Source organism: Euleptes europaea, chromosome 11, assembly GCF_029931775.1.
Source record: "Euleptes europaea isolate rEulEur1 chromosome 11, rEulEur1.hap1, whole genome shotgun sequence".
Lineage (NCBI taxonomy): Eukaryota > Metazoa > Chordata > Lepidosauria > Squamata > Sphaerodactylidae > Euleptes > Euleptes europaea.
In genome coordinates this window covers 9,033,342-9,053,687 of record NC_079322.1, presented here as the reverse complement: position 1 = coordinate 9,053,687, position 20,346 = coordinate 9,033,342, and the positions used below count along the sequence as shown (strand labels likewise).

The 20,346-nt window shown below is 47.3% G+C and overlaps 1 protein-coding gene across 1 annotated transcript in view; it reads right to left on the bottom strand.

Annotated features, from left to right (window-relative positions):
* COL15A1 (collagen type XV alpha 1 chain) overlaps nt 1-20,346 on the bottom strand; it is a 137,742-nt gene that overhangs the window by 20,534 nt on the left and 96,862 nt on the right. The window contains exons 27-32 of the mRNA XM_056857583.1: nt 19,916-19,969; nt 19,770-19,829; nt 18,705-18,773; nt 17,017-17,058; nt 11,385-11,424; nt 4,384-4,455 (exon numbers count right to left, since the gene is read on the bottom strand). Of these exons, the coding sequence (XP_056713561.1) occupies nt 4,384-4,455; nt 11,385-11,424; nt 17,017-17,058; nt 18,705-18,773; nt 19,770-19,829; nt 19,916-19,969 (337 nt within the window). The remainder of the gene's footprint in view (nt 1-4,383; nt 4,456-11,384; nt 11,425-17,016; nt 17,059-18,704; nt 18,774-19,769; nt 19,830-19,915; nt 19,970-20,346) is intronic.

Below are 20,346 nucleotides of genomic sequence, written 5' to 3'. Positions count from 1 at the left end.
GGCACCTGTTCAGTTCGCCCAGATGGATGGCAGTGATTTCAAGGGTGGGCCAGTGGATCGTCGCATTCGAGGAGTGGCGATGGGAATAGGCCACCATTGGGAACAAATCGACTTTACTATAGTTAATTAAAGGAATAAATTGGCTCAGGGGACACAGCCCCTCCATTGACTGGGAGGCCGAGACTTTAACATTTTCCAACCCACTATGTGAACGCCACCGGTACGAAGTAGCTGTTAAGACCACAATCCAATCAACTCCTGCCTTGGCTTCAGACACTTCTAGTCCGCCCCAATTGCCCCCTGAGTATCAGGACTTTGCGGATGTCTTTAATGTGCAGGAATGTGATGTACTATCCCCCCACCGCAGAACAGACTGTGCTATTGAGGTGGTGGGGGATGGGACACTGCCGAAAAGCAAAATCTATCCCATGAGCTCTACTGAAAGAACAGTGCTCCGTGAATTCTTAGACAAGAATCTGGCTCGAGGTTTCATCCGACCCTCTACCGCACCTTATTCGGCCCCGGCTTTCTTCGTGCGTAAGAAAACTGGTGACTTACAGTTGTGCATTGACTTTCGAAAACTCAATGCGGTTACCCAAACCAATGCCTACCCCATTCCTCTAATCTCGGATCTTCTGGGGCAACTAAAGGAGGGACTCATTTTTACCAAATTAGACTTAGTTGAAGACTATTACAGAATCAGGATTTGGGAAGGGGATGAGCCCCTAACAGCCTTTTCCAGTTACTTTGGAATGTTTGAATTTCTGGTGATGCCTTTTGGATTGAAAGGGGCTCCGGGGGTCTTCATGTAACTCATTAACGAGATCCTACATGACTTGCTGTTCAAGGGGGTGGTAGTTTATTTAGATGACATTCTTATTTACTCAAAAACCTTGGATGAACATGTTGCCCTGGTTAGGGAAGTGTTGCAATGTCTCAGAGACAATCAGCTTTATGCTAAGGTGTCCAAGTGCGAGTTCCACCAAAAACAGTTGACGTTGACTGGGCTATATAATTTCGCACCAAGGGCTTACGATGGACCCAGAGAAGGTGCAAGCCATGATTAATTGGGAGCCACCCTCAACACGTAAACAGGTTCAAAGATTTTTTGGGTTCGCAAATTTCTACAGGGGATTCCTCCCCAATTTCGCTCAGATTGCATTGCCCATCACAGACCTCCTTAAAACTACAGGAAAGGGAAGCGCGGCCACCTTGCCTACGGCCAGAGTAAATTGGACCCCCCAGTGTCAAACTGCTTTTGACAGCCTCAAACAACTGTTTACCTCCGAACCAGTTTTACGACACCCTGATTGTGAACAAATGTTTGTAGTCAAAGTAGACGCTTCAGAAGTAGCAATGGGAGGTACGCTACTGCAACGAGGGGGTGACGGTCAACTGCATCTGTGCGCTTACTTCTCTAAGAAGTTCACGCTTCACGCTGTCTCAGCTCAATTGGCCGATCTGGGAAAAAGAGGCTGCCACAGTTAAACATGCCCTCACGGTGTGGAGACAGTTTTTAGAAGGATCTAAAGTCCCTTTTGAAGTCTGGAGCGATCATAAAAACTTGGAGGCGTTAACAGGGGCTCGCAAACTGTCCGTGAAGCAGGTACGATGGGCGGACTTCTTTGCCCAATTCCGCTTCGTACTGAAACATGTGCCGGGGAAGCAAAACTTACTAGCCGATGCTTTATCCAGGCTTCCCCAATATCCTACTAAGGTCGAGCGCCCCACAGAGTCTCTCTTCACTCCTGCCCACAGAAGTTTGCTGCCCACCCTGGCAGTCCAAACCCGGTCGCAGGCCTGGCCGCCGCTTTTGACGGGGGGGGGGGAGCCCAACGCCCGATTGCGCCATCCACCCCAGTGTGTTTACTGCTTTCTGTGGGAAAGCTGCTCCTAGCTCTCTGACAGCTCCGGGGAGGGGGGTTGCCATGGTATCCAGATCTACCCCGATTTGCCCTTTGCTCTACCATATATGCCCAGTACTGTACCCGTAGTTTTCACTAGTGTCCATCTGACTCCTGACTTCTGCTACCTGTAGATTTTCCAATAAATCAACTTTCTTTGGACTGTCGGTCTGCTGGTGTTGTTTATGGGATTATCACGGGACTAAAGCTTACACTCTATGGCACCCAAGTCCCGCCTCTCCCCAAACCCCACCCTCCTCAGGCTCCACCCAAAACCTCCCACCAGTGGCGAAGAGGGTTCTGGCAACCCTATACATCCTCCTTCAGAGCAGTTGGCACTATACATTCTGTTAAGGAAGCACCAAGCACAATCCAGACAACCAAATGGTTTCTCTCAAAAGGTTTTACAAGCCAGGAGGCTCAAGAACGAAATAATAAAGTAAATAGTTGCAAGCACTTTGTCTGCATCTGAAATCCACTCAACAAAATTAGGCAAGAGAAAGTCCTGAATATTTCTGCTTATTGGTCTTGCTTCTAAAGTGGAAACCAGTTTGGAATTGAGTGGTTTTATTGGCAATTCAACCATTTTATCCCCCATCAATGGATAACCTCTCAGAAAAACAGATCTAGCGGGTGATTTGTCACATGCATTAGGTCAAACACTGATTGAGACTGACCCTTGATTGCTACTGTGGGATATCTACACATGAAAAGGACATCAGGCTCTGGGGTGGGCTAAAACCAATAGTTAAAACAGCTCGAGGGCAAGCCAAGCTGAGCAGCCCCGGCAGAACTACAAGCTCTTGCTGCAGCAGCCACTAAACTCAAACATGGCTAACAGCACTAACTATGGGCGCCGTCTTACCCTGTGCCTGCGCCACCGCCAGTTTGTGGCAGCACAGAAGAAGGTAACAGGTGAGCCAAAGCCCACTGCCGGTGCCACCAGCTGGGTCTATGCTGAGTGACGCCTGAAGGGGTGACAGAGCTCCTAGGGCTTGGCTCTGCTTGCTCCTAGATGTAGGGTTACACATGGGGCCTGGACTTCTCCTGCTCCACATGGGGCCTGGACTTCTCCTGGAATTACAACTGGTCTCCAGACTACAGAGATTGTTTCCCCTGGAGACAATGGCAGCTTCAGAGGGCAGGCTCTGTGGTACAGGTAGAGTATCCTTTATAGGACATCCCATATCCAGACTGATCCTGACTGGAGGGGAGTCATTTGCTTAATGCTTCAAAAGCTGCCTCATTCTTTAGTGGGTTTCTTCATGTTGGGAATTATATTGAGAGCTTACTATTATTTCAACAGCTCAATATTGGCTAATTTCCCAGCCCAGATGATTTGCACTATGGGCACCTTGGGCTTTCTGACACAGGGTGGTAGGCATAGCCACAAAATGGCTGCTGTGAGAGGCGGAGTCAACCACAAAATGGCCACTTCAGGAGGCAGAGGCACACACATGCAGGAAGCCCAAATGCAGGGGACAACCTGAGTAATTGTTTTTTAAAAATGCACCAGAAAAGTGGGGAGAGAGAGTAAAACAAATTCTATGGTGGCAGCTAGTGCTGAAATAATGTTATTTTAATCTGCACGACCAATCAGATCCCCAATACTAATAAGAAGCCGTGCTGGGCAGTAGTCCCATCTGGCCACACTCACTTTCTAGAAACACTTGGTGGGCCCAAAAAAGGTGTTGAAGGGTGTCATGGAGCCCACGGGCACCACATTGGGGACCCCTGCTCCAAATAAACACTATTTCGATTTTAAGTCTATCAGTAGGGTTGCCAACCTCCACGTATTAGCTGGAGGTCTCCCGCTATTACAACTGATCTCCAGCTGATAGAGATCAGTTCTCCTGGAGAAAATGGCTGCCTTTGGCAGTTGGACTCTATGGCATTGAAGTCCCTCCCCTCCTCAAATCCTTCCCTCCTCAGGCTCTGCGCCAAAAACCTCCCGCCGGTGGCGAAGAGGGACCTGGCAACCCCATCTATCAGAACCTCTTCCAAACTTGTAGAAGTGCCGTACCATTAGGGTTGCCAACAGCCAGGTAGTAGCAGGAGATCTCCTGCTAATTCAACTGATCTCCAGCCGATAGAGATCAGTTAACCTGGAGAAAAATGGCTGCTTTGGCCATTGGACTCTATGGCACTGAAGTCCCTCCCCTCCCCAAACCATGCCCTCGTCAGGCTCCGCCCAAAAAATCTCCCACCAGTGGCGAAGAGGGGCCTGATAACCCTACGTACCATAGCTGGAAATCCCTGACTGGCTCTCGTAGGTCACAGCTGACATTTGAAGGTGTCCTTTAAGATGGATAGCCATCCTAAGCCAGTGAAAGCTTTACTTCCTTATGCTTAGTGCAGATTTGAGCTCAGCATGTATTCTGGGTCAATATTCACACCCATTCATTTTTTACCATACATGGCAACAGGATATCTTTATACATGACCACCATCTAAAGTAAGAAGTAGCCTTTTATAATACCTGGAGGTCCTGGTGGCCCACGATCTCCTTTTTCACCTTTTATGCCTAATGGACCGCGTACACCCCAGGAACCTGTTTTAAAAGAAATACATGGAAAAAAGTAATCTTCGTTGAACAGGAATTTTGTGCAAGATAGCAGTGTTAGCATTATAATACATAGTTTTCCATCAAGTACTCTTCATGGTTTACATCCTATTATTTCTTTATTGGTCTAGTACTGCGCTAGAAGGAAATCTTTTTAGCGGGTCAGTCTAGATGTTCTCAGGAGATACCTGAGTGGTGGCAGCCTTTTCCAGGTTCATCTAAGGAGAGTTTCCTAGCAAGGAAAGGCACTTTCCTTCCATCACAATTTAATAGTAGACTGGATAACAATTTAATAATAAACATAAAGAGATTTTCAAAGAGCTCTGTTAGCTATCTACATTTTAAAAATCCAGCATTTTTATTACAATATCTTCATGATTCCATAGCCCACTCCTTTCTAAGGTAGGCCCTATTCAAGAGACAATACAGGTAGCTCCCTAGGATACCAGAATTAGGGCTGTCGATTCAGTTCATCCCAAACCGAAAAACAGCCAAATTTCCCCTGATTCGGCGGTTTTTAGTTCGGATGGAACCGAACTCAAAAAAGGCGAGAAAACGGGGAGCTGAATTCAGCGAGTTCGGGGTGTTCGGTGAATAAATTCAGCAAATTCAGGGTTCGGCGCAGCAGCATAACCGTCAGTTAGTAAGCAGCATTCTCCCCCGGCCAATCGGTGGCCAAGCTGGGTCTTCTTCTGGCCAATCAGTCGTGTTTGAGTGCATGAGCCCAGCTGCTGCGCGGCCCGGCCGGGGAGAGAAAGAGAGAGTATCTGTTTGTGTGAGAGAGAAATCCCCGTGGGGGGTGCTTGTGCACATTCGCTCCTTTCCGTGGCTGCAGGGGGCGCATTTTTGGGGGTATAGCCCCCAAACTTTCAGCATAGCTTCAGAGGAGCCTTCTTGAAAGAATCCTCAAGTTTTGTAAAAATTGGATCAGCGGGGGCTGAGATATGCCCCCCCTTTTCCCTATTGGGATGAGATATGGGCCCCGAAAGGGGTCCCCCCTTAATATGCATTTTTATTCCATTTACAGCACACATTCGCTCCTTTCCGTGGCTGCAGGGGGCACATTTTGGGGGGTATAGCCCCCAAACTTTCAGCATAGCTTCAGAGGAGCCTTCTTGAAAGAATCCTCAAGTTTTGTAAAAATTGGATCAGCGGGGGCTGAGATATGCCCCCCCTTTTCCCTATTGGGATGAATGGAATCAGCCGATCCTATGTGCATCTCGACAGCAGCAAATCCAAGGCAAAACCTCCCGTGCTTAAATGGAACTGTATTGGATTACCCAGTCCTCCAAGTCCCTCCTGATGGAACAGAAGACATCCACAGTAAGACTCCTTTTGGGGCTTTAATCTATAATTTTTCTCCTGTGTGTGTGTGTGGGGGGGGGGGAAGCAGAGTCTGTGTGTGTGTGGGGAGGGAGCAGTTTCTGTGGGTGGGGGGGAAGCCAAAGGGGGCTTTCAGCCATTCTGTCTGGGGTGTGTGTGTGCCCCCTCGAGTCTCTCTCTCCCTGGTTTGACGGGGGGGGGGCCTTCAGTTGTGTGTCCTCAGGTTTTCCCTCATTCATAAGATCGGTTAGGTCTATTTTGATGCTTGCTCAAAAATTGTTTTCAAATTGTGACTTAAAGAATGCATTTTCCTGGTCCCGAGTCCGATGTAAAAGGGGAAATTCCACCCCCTCCTGCTCCTGATGCTTAGCTAGCATGCCTCTGTCCCTTTCCATGGTTTGCAAACTCCCAGGCGTCAGGTGTTGCTTTGCATGGTTGCAAAGGTGATGGTTTGCATGGTTGTGTTGCTTTGCATGGTTTGCAAACTTCTTCGCACCTGCCCCGCCCTTCCTCCCCGCAGCTCAGCTGTTTGTCGGGGCTGGGAGCTTCGAGTGGGTGGCAAGCTCTGCTAATTGCAAATGCAAATTAAGGAGGGGGACCCCTTTTGGGGCCCATATCTCAGCCCCCGCTGATCCAATCTTTACAAAACCTGGGGGTTATTGCAAGAAGGGTCCTTTGAAGCTACGCTGAAAGTTTGGAACCTCTACCCCCAAAAATGCCCCCCCCCTGGAGCCACGGAAAGGTGCGGTTGTGATTTTAATGGCTTTATTCGGCCGAATTTTTCCCCGAACTCCGGACCTCATGCCGAATTGCACGGACCCGAAGTGGAGGAGTTCGGACTTCGGCATTTCCCGAATAAAAACGGGCCAAATTTTTCCGAATCCAAATTTTACCGAATTTTTTTTCAACATCCCTAACCAGAATGCCAGAAACACAATCACAAAAAGGAAATGCTGTCTTGATGAAATGCTATGCTCCACATGGACAGGAGGCCATTCCACATATTCTACAAAGGATCCCATCTGCTGCTAAACCAGCCAAATCCAGGCTACGGTAGTAGGGAGCGATGAATTAAGGCACACAATTGCAATATACATTCTGGGAAATAAAGTACAGTTGCCAACCTCCAGGTACTAGCTGGAGATCTCTGCCTATTACAACTGATCTCTAGCTGATAGAGATCAGTTCCCCTGGAGAAAATGGCCGCTTTGGCAATTGGACTCTATGGCATTGAAGTCCCTCCCCTCCCCAAAACCTGCCCCTTTCAGGCTGCGTCCCAAAATCCTCCTGCCAGTTGCAGAGAGGGATCTGGCAAGCCTAGAAATAAACAGACCTGTGCAAAATAAATTAACAGACCTGTGCAAAATAAATTAACAGACCTGTGCAAAATCGCAACAGAATGCCCATACCCACTAGATTCACACAACCCAAAGGACTAGTAGTGTTGGTACAAGACCATATATTGCCTGGAATGGGTACTGGGCTAAGGTACAGATTCTGAGGAAGTGTCGTGGCTCATTCATCTAGGGTTGCCAACCTCCAGGTACTAGCTGGAGATCTCCAGCCAATAGAGATCAGTTCTCCTGGAGAAAATGGCCACTTTGGCAATTGGACTCTATGGCATTGAAGTCCCTCCCTTCCCCAAACCCCTCCCTCCTCAGGCTCCGCCCCAAAAACCTCCCACTGATGGCAAAGAGGGACCCAGCAACCCTAATCGTATCACTCACATTTTGTCCTAAACGATGTATGGATTTGGTTGGTTTAGCTGCCTTACAGCCTGGAATTATAAACTTTTTTCCTTTTCTTTTTTTGGGGTGTTAAAAATCAGTTTTGGCTAGGAAGGAATTCATAGTGTGTTGGTCTCATCTGCAGAATACTGCTTGGGTGAGCACATAACATTATGTTACTAATATACCTTTTTCTTTTCTTTTTTTGCAAATAAATTGTCTGTAAAATGTCTGTTCTGGTTTGCTTCATCCTATTCCAGATGCATCCTAGCTAAGAAGAAATTAATAAAAATATAATACTGCAGGGTTTTCATTTCTAAAATATTCCTTTCAGCTTTCTTTAACATATCCCACTGTTTTTTCTGGGAAGTTCCTTTCTGGCTTTTACACTGTCCCCAATTCTGGGTGGTGGGGTGAAACCCAAAAGGCTGCCTCTTGCTCCTTCTCTTAAAGAAAGAGGGCTCCACTGTTTGCGATGCTTCCCCTCCTTCATCTTCTCACACCTCTCCATCTACTGCAGGAGTCCCCAACATGGTGCCCGCCAAGTGTCTTCAGAAAGTGAGAGGGGCCAGGTGGGGCTTTTGCCCAGCAGGGCTTCTGATTGGCCACTGGAGATTTGATCGGCTGTGCAGATCTTTAAAAATGCTGCTTTGGCAGTCGCTTCCACCACAGCACAGGAATCTTCACTGGGTGGTTGAAGGTAAGTTGCGGCAGCCATTTTGAGTCTGTCTCGACTTCCTGCAGCAGCCATTTTGTGGCTGCGCCCACCACACTATGTCCGAATTCCAAAGGCGCCCGCAAACTCAAAAAGGTTGGGGATCTACAGGATCCCGAAATTGGGGGGGAGGGGAGAATCCAATGATTACCCAATTGCTTAAGTAACAAAGTACAGTTGCTAACCTCCAGGTGGTGGCTGGAGATCTCCTGCTATTACAACTGATCTCCAGCCGATAAGATAGCAGTTTCCCTGGAGAAAATGGCTGCTTTGGCAATTGGACTCTATGGCATTGAAGTCCCACCCCTCCCCAAACCCTGCCCTCCTCAGGCTCCATCCCAACCCGGAGCTGGCAACCCTAGGTATATGGCAGAGGCAAGTTCCCATTTCTCCATCCCTATAATCTTCCCAGTGGTACCCTTTGTGGGCTCTTTCATGCATGTAAATGGAGAACGTCTGCACTCGTATGTCTATGGAGGGAGCTAAATTGCTTTGCTTTCACCAGCTCTGCATGGTTACATAAACAACCGTCAACAAATATGAACTCTAGGGGTGCCAGCTCCAGATTGGGAAATACCTGGAGATTTTGGGGGTGGAGCCCGGAGAGGGCAGGATTTGGGGGAGGGGAGGGACTTCAATGCCACATAATCCAGTAGCCCAAGTGGCCATTTTTCTCCAGGGGAACTGAGCTCTGTCACCTCAAGATCAGTTGTAATAGTGGGAGATCTCCAGCCACCACCTAGAGATTGGCAAACCTAGGGTGGAGCCTGAGGAGGATGGGGGTTGGGAAGGGGAGGGACTTCAGTGGGGTATAATGCCATAGAGTCCACCTTCCAAAGTGGCCTTTTTCTGAAGGGGAACTGCTCTGTTGCCTGGAGATCAGTTGTAATAGCAGGAGATCTCTGGCCACTACCTGGAAGATGGCTACCCTAATGAACTCTCATATTCATGACAGAGGATTCTTCAACACATATGGATTTTTTTAACAGAATGCAAAGGACGTATGCTAGTACATCATATGTAGGGCAGGGTTTCCCAATGTGGTGCCTGTGGGCACCACAGTGCCCAACAATACTTTGCTTACCATCCACCAAGCTTTTCAGAAAGTGGGCACAGCCATTGTAAGGTAGGGCTTGCTATTACCTCCCCTCATTCGAAAGAAAGGATTTCCCATGGTTGCAAAGTGGCAAGGGAGGTACTGCATTTGGCTCTATTTCCTGTGGCAGCCATTGTAGCATTTGGCTGTGCCTCCTGTAGCAGCCGTTTTGGATGCCGCTCTCCACTGCCTCTTAAAATTGCATTGGTGCCCACAGGCTCAAAAAGGTTGGGGATCCCTAATGTTACATGTTAGGGAGGGGGGAAATCACAGCTGATAAACACTTTTTATTTCACTCCAAAAAGTGAGTTTTTAATGGTACTGAAAGTAGGCCATCCAGTAAGGTCTAGTTTACATTATCTCTGCAGTAGATGAACCTCTTGATTACAGAGGAGAGACGTTGACCCGCTTGCGTGTTTGCTGCATATTTAATCAAAGCAGAGGGATTAACTTTGGAGTCCCTAAACATTTTGAATCTGTGGGCACTATGGTATTCTGAAACAGGGTGGTGGGTGCAACCAGAAAATGGCTGCTGCGGGAGGCGGAGCCAACCACAAAATGGCCACTGCAGGAGGCCATACACATAGAGAGGAAGCCCAAGTACAGGGGACAAGTGGAATCATGTTACAAAATATACCAGGAAAGAGAAGTGACAGAGAAAACCGAACAGCCAGTTCACCTGGTTGGCCACTGTGTGAACAGATTGCTGGACTTGATGGACCTTGGTCTGATCCAGCATGGCCTTTCTGATGTTATTATGTTCTTGTTCTTATGTAACCTTTAGACTAACTATGTTGCTGCACTCGTCCTCAGTTTGGAGATCTTGGAGGCAAGCCATAAAATGCCTGCAGGTATCTGAATGCTGCTGGATCCTAAACTTCTGCTCCACAGAGCTGCTTCAGCCAGAGACTGAACATTATTTTCCCTCCTGGGGAGCAGGTATGACTATGCCATCTTACTGAGCCAGGTCTTCAAGCATAGGATGGTTAACTATCTGTCGAGGTTTGAATATGGAGGCTCAGGGGCAAATCCCTTTTGGGCAAAACGCCTAGCACACAGATTTATTACAAAGACAAAATGAATGGTTTATTGTTGGGAGTGGATGACTAGCTTGACATGATCACTCGATTGTTGCTTGGCTTCCTGAGATCATCCCATTGATTATCCTATTATTCCAAAGAAGATTCCTGTGATCGGTGGCGCAGGTCCTTTGGTCAAAGAAGATAAATTCCTATTCCAAGGGGGAAATCCAGCATTGTTGAGAGGGCAGTGGGCACTTTTCTGGGATAATGGAGCCATCTTTACTCCCCCCAGAATGTCAGGTAAACCCAAAGTCGCAGTGATGTGGCCAGTGACTGGAGACCCTCTTTTGTGATGAAACCCTTGGTTGCGGGTAGACATACAGAGCAGTGAAATGCTAGGCTTTGTTCCACAGTCATGGGTCCAGGTCCCTGGCTGACACTGAGAGGCAGTGTTGTATAGTGGTTGGACTAGGCCCAAAGAGACCCAGTATAAAATGACCACCTTCCAAGAAACTCGTAGGGTGACCCCAGCCAATCACTCTCACTCAGCCTAACATGCATCATGAGGTTAGAAGTAAAATGCCAGAGGAGAGAGTTATGTATGCCACCTTGAGTTTCTCAGAAGAAGGGCAGCATAAGGGTTCTCCGTGGAATCAAGGTTAAAGAGATGTTATTTTAGAGATGCTGTTTGCATGGGGACTGAGACCACATCAGAAATTCTCTCTGAAATTCAGAGTGTCAACTGAAAGCAATGGTAATGGTTCACTCTAACGAGGACTGAAATCTTTTGAACCATGAATAAAGGGGACACTTCTACCCACCATGACTGTTTTGGGAATAATCTGGACTCTGAAATGGAGCCTGATCTAGATCCAGTTCAGACTAGTCCAGGTTATGAAATGTATTAATGGGGGGAGGGTAGGAGATTCCTCCAATCTGTGATCTAAAACCTGCCATTGCACACTCTGCACACTCTAAAGATTCAAACCAACAAGAGTTTAGCAACTGGGACGCCAAGTTGTCAAGAAACTTACTGTCAGTGGCTTCTTGGTTTCCTGAATGAGCAGTGCTTACCTATGTGGGCAGAGAAAAATAGATTCAGAATGCAATTAACATAAATTTACTCCTAAATGGTACCTTGAGAGATTTTTCATGCTATGCTCCTGAAAGGACCCAAATCCATAATCACATCTCACGCAGTAGATAACTGCAAGGTTTTGTATAATACTAGTCGGCTTGCCAAAACACTACTGTCTGTCCATCAGACATTTATCATCACCGGTTCTTCCACATGCAACATGCATTCCTGCAGCTTGAAGGAAATGTTATGTTGCCATGTTGTTAGAGCAATCCAGTTAGGTCAGTAAGATGATCATCCCAGTAACAGAGCAGAATCGGGATTTGAAGATAACAGATGGTGCTTGTGCTTCTGTGGCTAATTAGACCGAACTGGTATACCTTCTAAGTACACAGACACAATGGAGAGAGGCTTTCTCTGGGACTGGCACCAGAAGCCTGAAACTCTTGACTCCTCATCTTTGTGTTCACAATGTAACTTTGGGCATGCTGTTGAATCATATCCCTGTGTCATAATGGCTCTCTGTGACAGAAGCAACATGGAGGAGGGCTTGCACGAAGGCCAAAGACCAACATAACTGACTGCCAAACCAGACAAAGGCACTGGGAATGATAGAATCATAGAGTTGGAAGGGACCACCAGGGTCATCTAGTGGGTAGAAAAGTGTCCCTGTATAATGCAGGAAATTCACAACTACCTCCCGTACCCCCAGTGACCTCTACTCCATGCCCAGAAGATGGCCAAAATGCCCTCCCTCTCATGATCTGCCTAAGGTCATAGAATCAGCATTGCTGACAGATGGCCATCTAGCCTCTGCTTAAAAACCTCCAGGGAAGGAGAGCTCACCACCTCCTGAAGAAGCCTGTTCCACTGAGGAACCGCTCTAACTGTTAGAAAGTTCTTCCTAATGTTTAGACGGAAACTCTTTTGATCTAATTTCAACCCGTTGGTTCTGGTCTAACCTTCTGGGGCAACAGGAAACAACTCTGCACCATCCTCTATATGTGACAGCCCTTCAAGTACTTGAAGATGGTTATCATATCCCTTCTCAGTCTTCTCCTCTTCAGGCTAAATATACCCAGCTCCTTCAACCTTTCCTCATAGGACTTGGTCTCCAGACCCCTCACCATCTTTGTTGCCTTCCTCTGGACACGTTCCAGCTTGTCTACATCCTTAAATTGTTGTGCCCCAAGCTGAACACAATACTCTAGGTGAGGTCTAACCAGATGAACCGATTTCCCCAGCATTTAAAAAAGAAAGAAAGAACAACCATGCATGGACCCAATTTAGATCAAGGCCATGATACTGTGTGTGAGAGAAATTTAACTCTGTCTCCGGCATACAGTTTTACCCATTGAAGCCAACTCCCTGACACAGTTACTAGCCTTGGAAGGGGAAACAGGGTCACATCACGAGAAGACAAGACTCACTGGAAAAGACAATAATGCTAGGAAAAGTTGAGGACAGCAAGAAAAGAGGAAGATCCAACATGAGATAGATAGACCGACCCAATAAAGGAAGCTACGGCCCTCAGTTTGCAAGACCTGAGCAAGGCTGTTAATGCTCGGATGCTTTGGAGGTAACCATGAGTCGGAAGCCACTTGATGGCATGTAACCCACACAGAAAGGGTGGGTGCTTGTCTTTTTTCCCTTCCAGGGTTAATCACAGCTTGGGGAGGGGCCAGTCTCAATTTGTAAAACCAAAAGGGGGGAGGGTGACTAGGGTTGCCAGCTCAGTGTTGGGAAATACCAGAAGATTTTGGGGATGGAGCCTGAGGAGGGAGGGTTTGGGGACGGGAGGGACTTCAGTGGGGTATAATGCAATAGAGTCCACCTTCCAAAGCAGCCATTTTCTCCAGGTAAACTGATCTCTATTGCCTGGAGATCACTAGTGATACCTAGAGGTTGGCAACTCTAAGGGTGACCCCTCTTCTCACCCTGCACTGCAGGCCTGATCTGAATTGGGGCTCCACTGAGCAGCTATTTCCCTTCACCCAACATTGTCTCATCGAATATGACCCTCAGTCCTTTAGGTATTTGAGGAGTACTATGTCTCCCCTTCGTCTTCTCCTCTCCAGTCTAAACACACAAATCTCTTCAGCCTTTCCTCACAGGGCTTGTTTTCCTGAGCCCTGACCACCTTCTGGGCCCTCCTCGGAACTTGTTCCAACTTGTCTATTCCTTTCTTCAAGCACGGCAGCCAGAACACGGTGCTTCAGATGAGGTCTGACAACACGGAATAGAGCAGAGTAGTTACTTCTCATGGCTTGGAGACTGGACTTTTATGAATGCAGCCTAGAACCCTGTTCGACTTTTTTTGCAGCTGTATCAGCACTCTGGACACATGCCCAGCTGGTCCTCTATTACATCTCTGCTTGCCACCCTTGGGGTCCCTACCAATCAGTGGAGACAATATTGCTGCAGAACACTGGCTAAGAGTGCTAGCTGGGAAGTCCCGCCTCAAATCTCATGTTCGCTGTGAATTCACTTGGGCCAGCCGCCATCTCTCGGCTTTAATCCCCCCTCTCTTGCAATGTGGGGATAACACTGACCTACCTTGAAAGGGTTATAGATACTGAGATAATAAGTGGGACTAGATGCTCTATAAATGCTAAGCACTGTCATTGTTTTTTTTAATGAAACCATGGTTATGATGGTATAGGGCATTTCCTAATATCTAGAGATGAAACAAGGGGGTTTAATTTTAAAGCATTGTAAAATAAATGCGGCATAAATGGTTGCTGCCAGCGCATCCAGCTTCGATAATTGGCAGCAAGTCATAGATAATAACTGGAGGCCCAAACATATGAAGCGGCCTTAGAGGGAGAGTCAAGCCATCAGGCCATCTTTCTGGGTATCATCCATTGTGACTAGGAGCTGCTCTCCAGAGTCTCAGGCTGAGAAGGGTCTTCCCTGCTACCAGAGTGCCCCCTGAACATCAAGAGAGGCACCTGGCTAGTTTAACATAGTTCAGGTGAGCATTGCCAAACAGGTGGGGATGTGCAACTGGATGCGCTTTCAAATTGCTAGCATGTGCATTCATGTTAAGAAGAAGAGTTGGTTTTTATATGCTGACTTTTTCTCCCACTTAAGGAAGAATCAAACCGGCTTACAATCACCTTCCCTCCCCCTCCCCACAACAGACATGCTGTGAGGTAGGTGGGGCTGAGAGAGCTGTGACTAGCCCAAGGTCACCCAGCTGGCTTCATGTGTAGGAGTGGGGAAACAAATCCAGTTCACCAGATTAGCCTCCACCACTCATGTGGAGGAGTGGGGAATCAAACCCGGTTCTACAGATCAGAATCCACCGCTTCAAACCACTGCTCTTAATCACTACCCCACGCTGGCTCTCTTAACGTGGAATGCTTCCTTTAAAATATTTTTTTAAACAACCTATATGAAAAAAGCGATACAATACACTGAAGGTTGAAAGAAAATTACGAGATAAAATAACCCTACTATAAAGTGATGTTCATTGTCCCCTCAAGGGCAACAAATACTTTAAGACAACTTAGGGTCTTGTTTGCTAGGTGAAGCAAGACTAATGTCAAAAGAATTTTAAGCCAAACGGCTACACTTTTATTTATGTTTCTCTTAAGCCTTGGTGTTGTTGTTTTTTGAGCATGTAAATATTTGATCACCACTCTGTTATCTTAAAGGTTTGGTCCTCCAAGCCTGGAGGCACACATTTGGCATGCGGTGTTAGTAAGGAGACAGTCAAGGATCAAAAAAGGCATACCGCACTAGACTGTTACCTGTCCTCACTGACATACATGGGCCTGTGTTTGATCATGTTACAATACAAAGCTGATCTGTAGCCAACATGATCTGTAGCCAGCAACAGCTGACTTTAGGCCGATGAAAACTGGCAGCTTGGTAGGAATCCGAAACTGGAAACCTTGGGTGTACATATAGTGGCAAGGTAAGAACTGTTATGCCATGACATGAGGATTAAAAAACAGCAACAACAGCTGCTGTACATAAAGCAAAATGCTGAACAACCTGAGATATGTACTTTTGTGGTTATATATGCCTATTAGAAATGTGTGGGTTGGTTTTTTTTGCCATCAACTCACAGCCCCACTCATGGTGACCCTGTGGGGTTTTCAAGGCAAGAGACGGACAGAGGTGGTTTGCCATTGCCTGTCTCTGCATAGCAGCCCTGGACTTCCTTGGTGGCACTCCCATCCAAGTCCTAACCAGGGCTGACCCTGCTTAGCATCCGAGTCTAGCCTGGGTTATCCAGGTCAGGGCAAAGGAAGAAGAGGGTGGTGATAGAAAGTGCTGTCTAGCTGTAGCTGATTTATGGTGACTCCAAAGGTTTTTCAAGGCAAGAACGGAAGTGGTTTGCCTTTGACTGCCTCTGTATAGTGACTCTGGACTTCCTTGGTGAACTCCTATCCAAGTACTAACCAAGGCCGACCCTGCTTAGCTTCCAAGATCTAACAAGATTGGGCTAGCCTGGGCCATTCAGATCAGGGTGCGTGATCTTTACTTCTCTTCATATTCTCCAGATGAAGGCATCGGAGTAAAGCTGACATAGCATTATGAATCTGCGTTGTTTTTTTGTTTGCGTCTGATGATCCATACGGTGGGACTCTGTTGCTGAGTCCAAAAGCATGGCAGCTGCCACCACCAGAAAAGAATGTCTGTAGACATCTTTTGGGCCTGCCTTCTGAGAATTCTTTGGAAATGAAGACAACGGATGGTGAATACATTTGTCTTTCACCACGAGAGTAAGCAGAAGTCAGGCTTGCCACTTTGGGAAATCCCTAGAGAGCAAACTGGGAAGGCACTTCCTTCAGATGTTTGTTGACTGTACTTTGTTGAGCCAACGTAGTGTAGTGGTTAACAGCAGTGGTTTGGAGCAGTGGACTCTGATCTGGAGAACCGGGTTTGATTCTCCACTCCTCCACATAAGCAGTGGAGGCTAATCTGGCGAACTGGATTTGTTTCCTCACTCCTACACATGAAGCCAGCTGGGTGACCTTGGGCTGTGTGTGTGTGTGTGTAGTCCCGTCAAGTCGCAGCCGACTTATGGCGACCCCTTTTTTTGGGGGGGGGGTTTCATGGCAAGAGACTAACAGAGGTGGTTTGCCAGTGCCTTCCTCTGCACAGCAACCCTGGTATTCCTTGGTGGTCTCCCATCCAAATACTAACCAGGGCTGACCCTGCTTAGCTTCTGAGATCTGACGAAATCAGGCTAGCCTGGGCCATCCAGACCTTGGGCTAGTCACACTCTTTCAGCTTCACCTACCTCACAGGGTGTCTGTTGTGGGGAGGGGAAGGGAAAGTGATTGTAAGCTGGTTTGATTCTATCTTAAGTGGTAGAGAAAGTTGGCATATAAAAACCAACTCTTCTTCTTCTTCTGCACTGTTGATCTTGTTCCCTGCCAAGTGTGAATTTGATTTTCTGTACATTCAGAAGGGCTGCCCAGGCTAGCAATGTAGCCAACATATGCAGGTCAACTATATACTGTAACAGGACAGGCTGATTAATATCCACCCAGGGAACTGGTTGCCATGTGCACACATACACATACACATACACACCACAATATGAAACATGTATACGGTAGATGACTTACTGGTGTCTTGCACTGAGGCCTGGGAGAAATCGGGAATACTGTCTATTTAAAATAAATAGACAGGAAAATAAATACATATAGTAAATAATGACTTTTTAAAAACAATAAGTTAATAAAAAATGTCTGATCGTATCCCTCGTGAACGAACAAAAAACATCATGAGGAAAAAAACAATGATTTCTTAGCCGGGCATTGAATGATACAGTGGCTCATATAATAACTCCAGGAATGATGTGTGAATAAGGTACATTTCTCAGGGATCAAACAATGTGTTCACGTGCATGTGCATGTAATGGAAACTGGATGCCCATCCCTCTTTCTTAAAGCTCTTTTGCAGGCCAGAAGATAGACCAAATCCACACACACACACACACATTGTAAAATACAGGATGGTCTAAACGTGATTGTCCTTAAATCTTCCCAAATGGCCATTGACTGATTCAAAATTTCAATTCAAGCCCATTTCAAATTGATTTTCTCTGTTGCCCATAAACCACAGTAGGTTTGCCAGCTCTGGGTTGGGAAATTCCTGGAGATTTGGGGGTGCAGCCTGGGGAGGGTGGGGTTTGGACCTCTGCAGAGTATATAATACCATATAGCCCATCATCCAAAGCAGCCATTTTCTCCCAGGGTGCTGATCTCTGTCCTTTGGAGATCAGATATAATTCTAGGAGATCTCCAGGACCCACCTGGAGACAGAGGCTGAAAAGCCCACTCAGAAGCACAGGTGATTTGGGCCTTAACCCTTCCTCACCCACCTCCCATTTATTCCCTCCAAAACACCTCTCAGGCGACAGTTCAGTGGATTTGTGTTTGGGCCTTAGGAAAGCATCTTCCATTAACTGTCTTCCACCACTCTTCCTAGGTAACCAGAAGGTAACAGCTGTCAAATATTGTTGAAGTGTTTGGCCCTGAATCTTGTGTACAACCTGCCAGTACTGGATCAGGCCACGGGTTTCTCTGTTGCTACATTTTGTGTCCACCAGTGGCCAGCCCTTGGGGAGCTCACCAGCAGAGCAAGATGGAAGTGACCATCCCTCCTTGCTGGTCAGAGGTACACTGTCTGGGTAGGGTTGCCAGGTCCCCCCTCTCTTCCGGCGGTGGGTTTTTCGGGTGGAGCTGGGGCGGGGATTGTGTGCAGCTGCGCCAACGCAATTATGGCACTTCCGGTTTACACCCAGAAGCGCCGCATCGTGACGGGCTACTTTACCACTCAAACCATGCTGGGGTTTGAGTGGTAAAGTGGCCTGTTGTGATGCGGTGCTTCCAGGTGTAAACCAGAAGTGATGTAATCACGTTAGTGCAGTCGTGCACAATCCCCACTGCCGAGCCGGCAATTGCCCACCAATCCAAGCAACCTGGCAACCGTACATCTGGGTGAGAGAGCGGCCTTTAGCTGACATGGCTAATGGCCACTGGAAGATCTTATCCTGTAGATCAGGGGTGTCAAACATACGGCCCAGGGGCTGGATTCGGCCCCTTAAGAGGTGTTATCCGTCCCACAAGACAGCCAAGACAGCCACCCCCCTTCTCGCTCTGGGCTGGCGAGGCATGGCTCGGCCCAACCAAGTGACATTAATATCATATCTGGCCCTCATAACAAATGAGTGACGCCCCTGCTCTAGACTGTTCTCCACTGCAGACTCGCACGTTTATGTGAACCGAACTGCGCCCAAGAGCGTACTTACTCCTTTAATGTAAACCACACGGCCAGGCGGTCCCGGGGGTCCAGGTGGTCCAGGCACACCCGGGTGGCCCTGAAGAGAAAAAGAAGAAGGAGGACTCAGAGATGACTCTCCACTTGTGGCCATCGAGTGGGTGGGGGGCTCAGCAGGACCCTCCAGCACACACACGTTGGAGGCTACCGCATCTCTTTGGAATGGCGGGATTTCGTTTGCTTTTCAGAGAGAGCCCTTTCTTCATAACAGTGAAGGACAACTTCTGGAAGCCGATGTTGGCGTGGGGAGTCGTCAAGAGCGGCCTTTTCGGAAGCTCTGCCCTCCCCATTCCACCTTCTGCTGGGGCACACTGCTTTTCATTTGTGAAACATTAAATACACTGACATTTGAACCTTGCTGTTTCAAAGGCAGTAAACCTGTGAGAGGTTTGATTTCTGCCTACTCTTTCCTCCTTTGAAATCTCACTTTTGTTTTGTTTTTTTATTTCCACAACTGAAGAAGCTCTTGAAAGACTCAAGAGACTTAACTGGAGAGGCTTGTTCTGTTCTGCCATAATTCAGGTGAGTGAATAATTCAATACCCGACATTTTAGATGGAGAAATGAAACTCGCAATGTGATATATACCTCTCCCAAAGCTTTTTGCTGAAAACTTATTTATACTGAGTGTGTGCAAACCCAGGAGGGGCGTGCAGAAAAGCCTCTCAACCCCCATCTGCCCCACAGGGTCTGCGCAGTTCACTGATATGAAGAAAGGCACACCCATGCAACTTGTGACTCACCAAGCCAAATGCCGTCCACCAGTCATGGCCAGTCAGGTATTCATAAGAACACAAGAACAGCAACTGACAGGTACACTGCCTCTGAACTTGGGAGTTCCACTTAGCTCTCATGAGTTCATGAATTTGTCTCCCCCGCTTTTTGTTAAAACCATCACTACATCCAGCTCTTACAAACCCCACACACTAATCAGCATTGTGGCAACCAGTACTACTTTTGTCTTGTTTTGCCTTTTCTGACTCTAGTTATGACTTCTCAAACATTTAGTAAGAACTCGTCATTCAGCTCGAACTTACATATAACGTCACGCCCCGTTCACCTTTTATGCCTCTCAGTCCATTTAAGCCAGGGCGTCCCTGGAGGGAAAAAAGGAGATGATTTCGTGCCCAAATATAAGTACTGCGGGATGGGGTGGGGGAGCCATCAAAAGTGCTATACGTACAGGCCGGCCAGGAAAACCAAGTTCTCCTTTAGGTCCTGGAGGCCCAATTGGTCCCTAAAGACAAAAGTTAAAAAGGTGATTAGCAGCGGGAAAGAAAATAGCAGTGGGGAGATATTATGAACATGCAATGTGCTCGTGGCTTCATTTGAAGCTGAATTTTTTCCACTGGCTCTCAAGCTGTCTTTGCTGTATGTGTCTTTCCACTTTGGTATGCATACCTGAGCGCAGCACATACATTGTCTGAAAAGTGACATAGTGACATAGCAAAATGGCACTCAATCAGCCCTATGGTGCAACTGCTTCGCTATTTATTTATTTCATTTATGCCTAGGGTTGCCAGCCTCCAGGTGGTAGAAGATATCCCACTATTACAGCTGATCTCCAGGCGACAGAGATCAGTTCACCTGGGGAAAATGGACACTTTGGAAGGC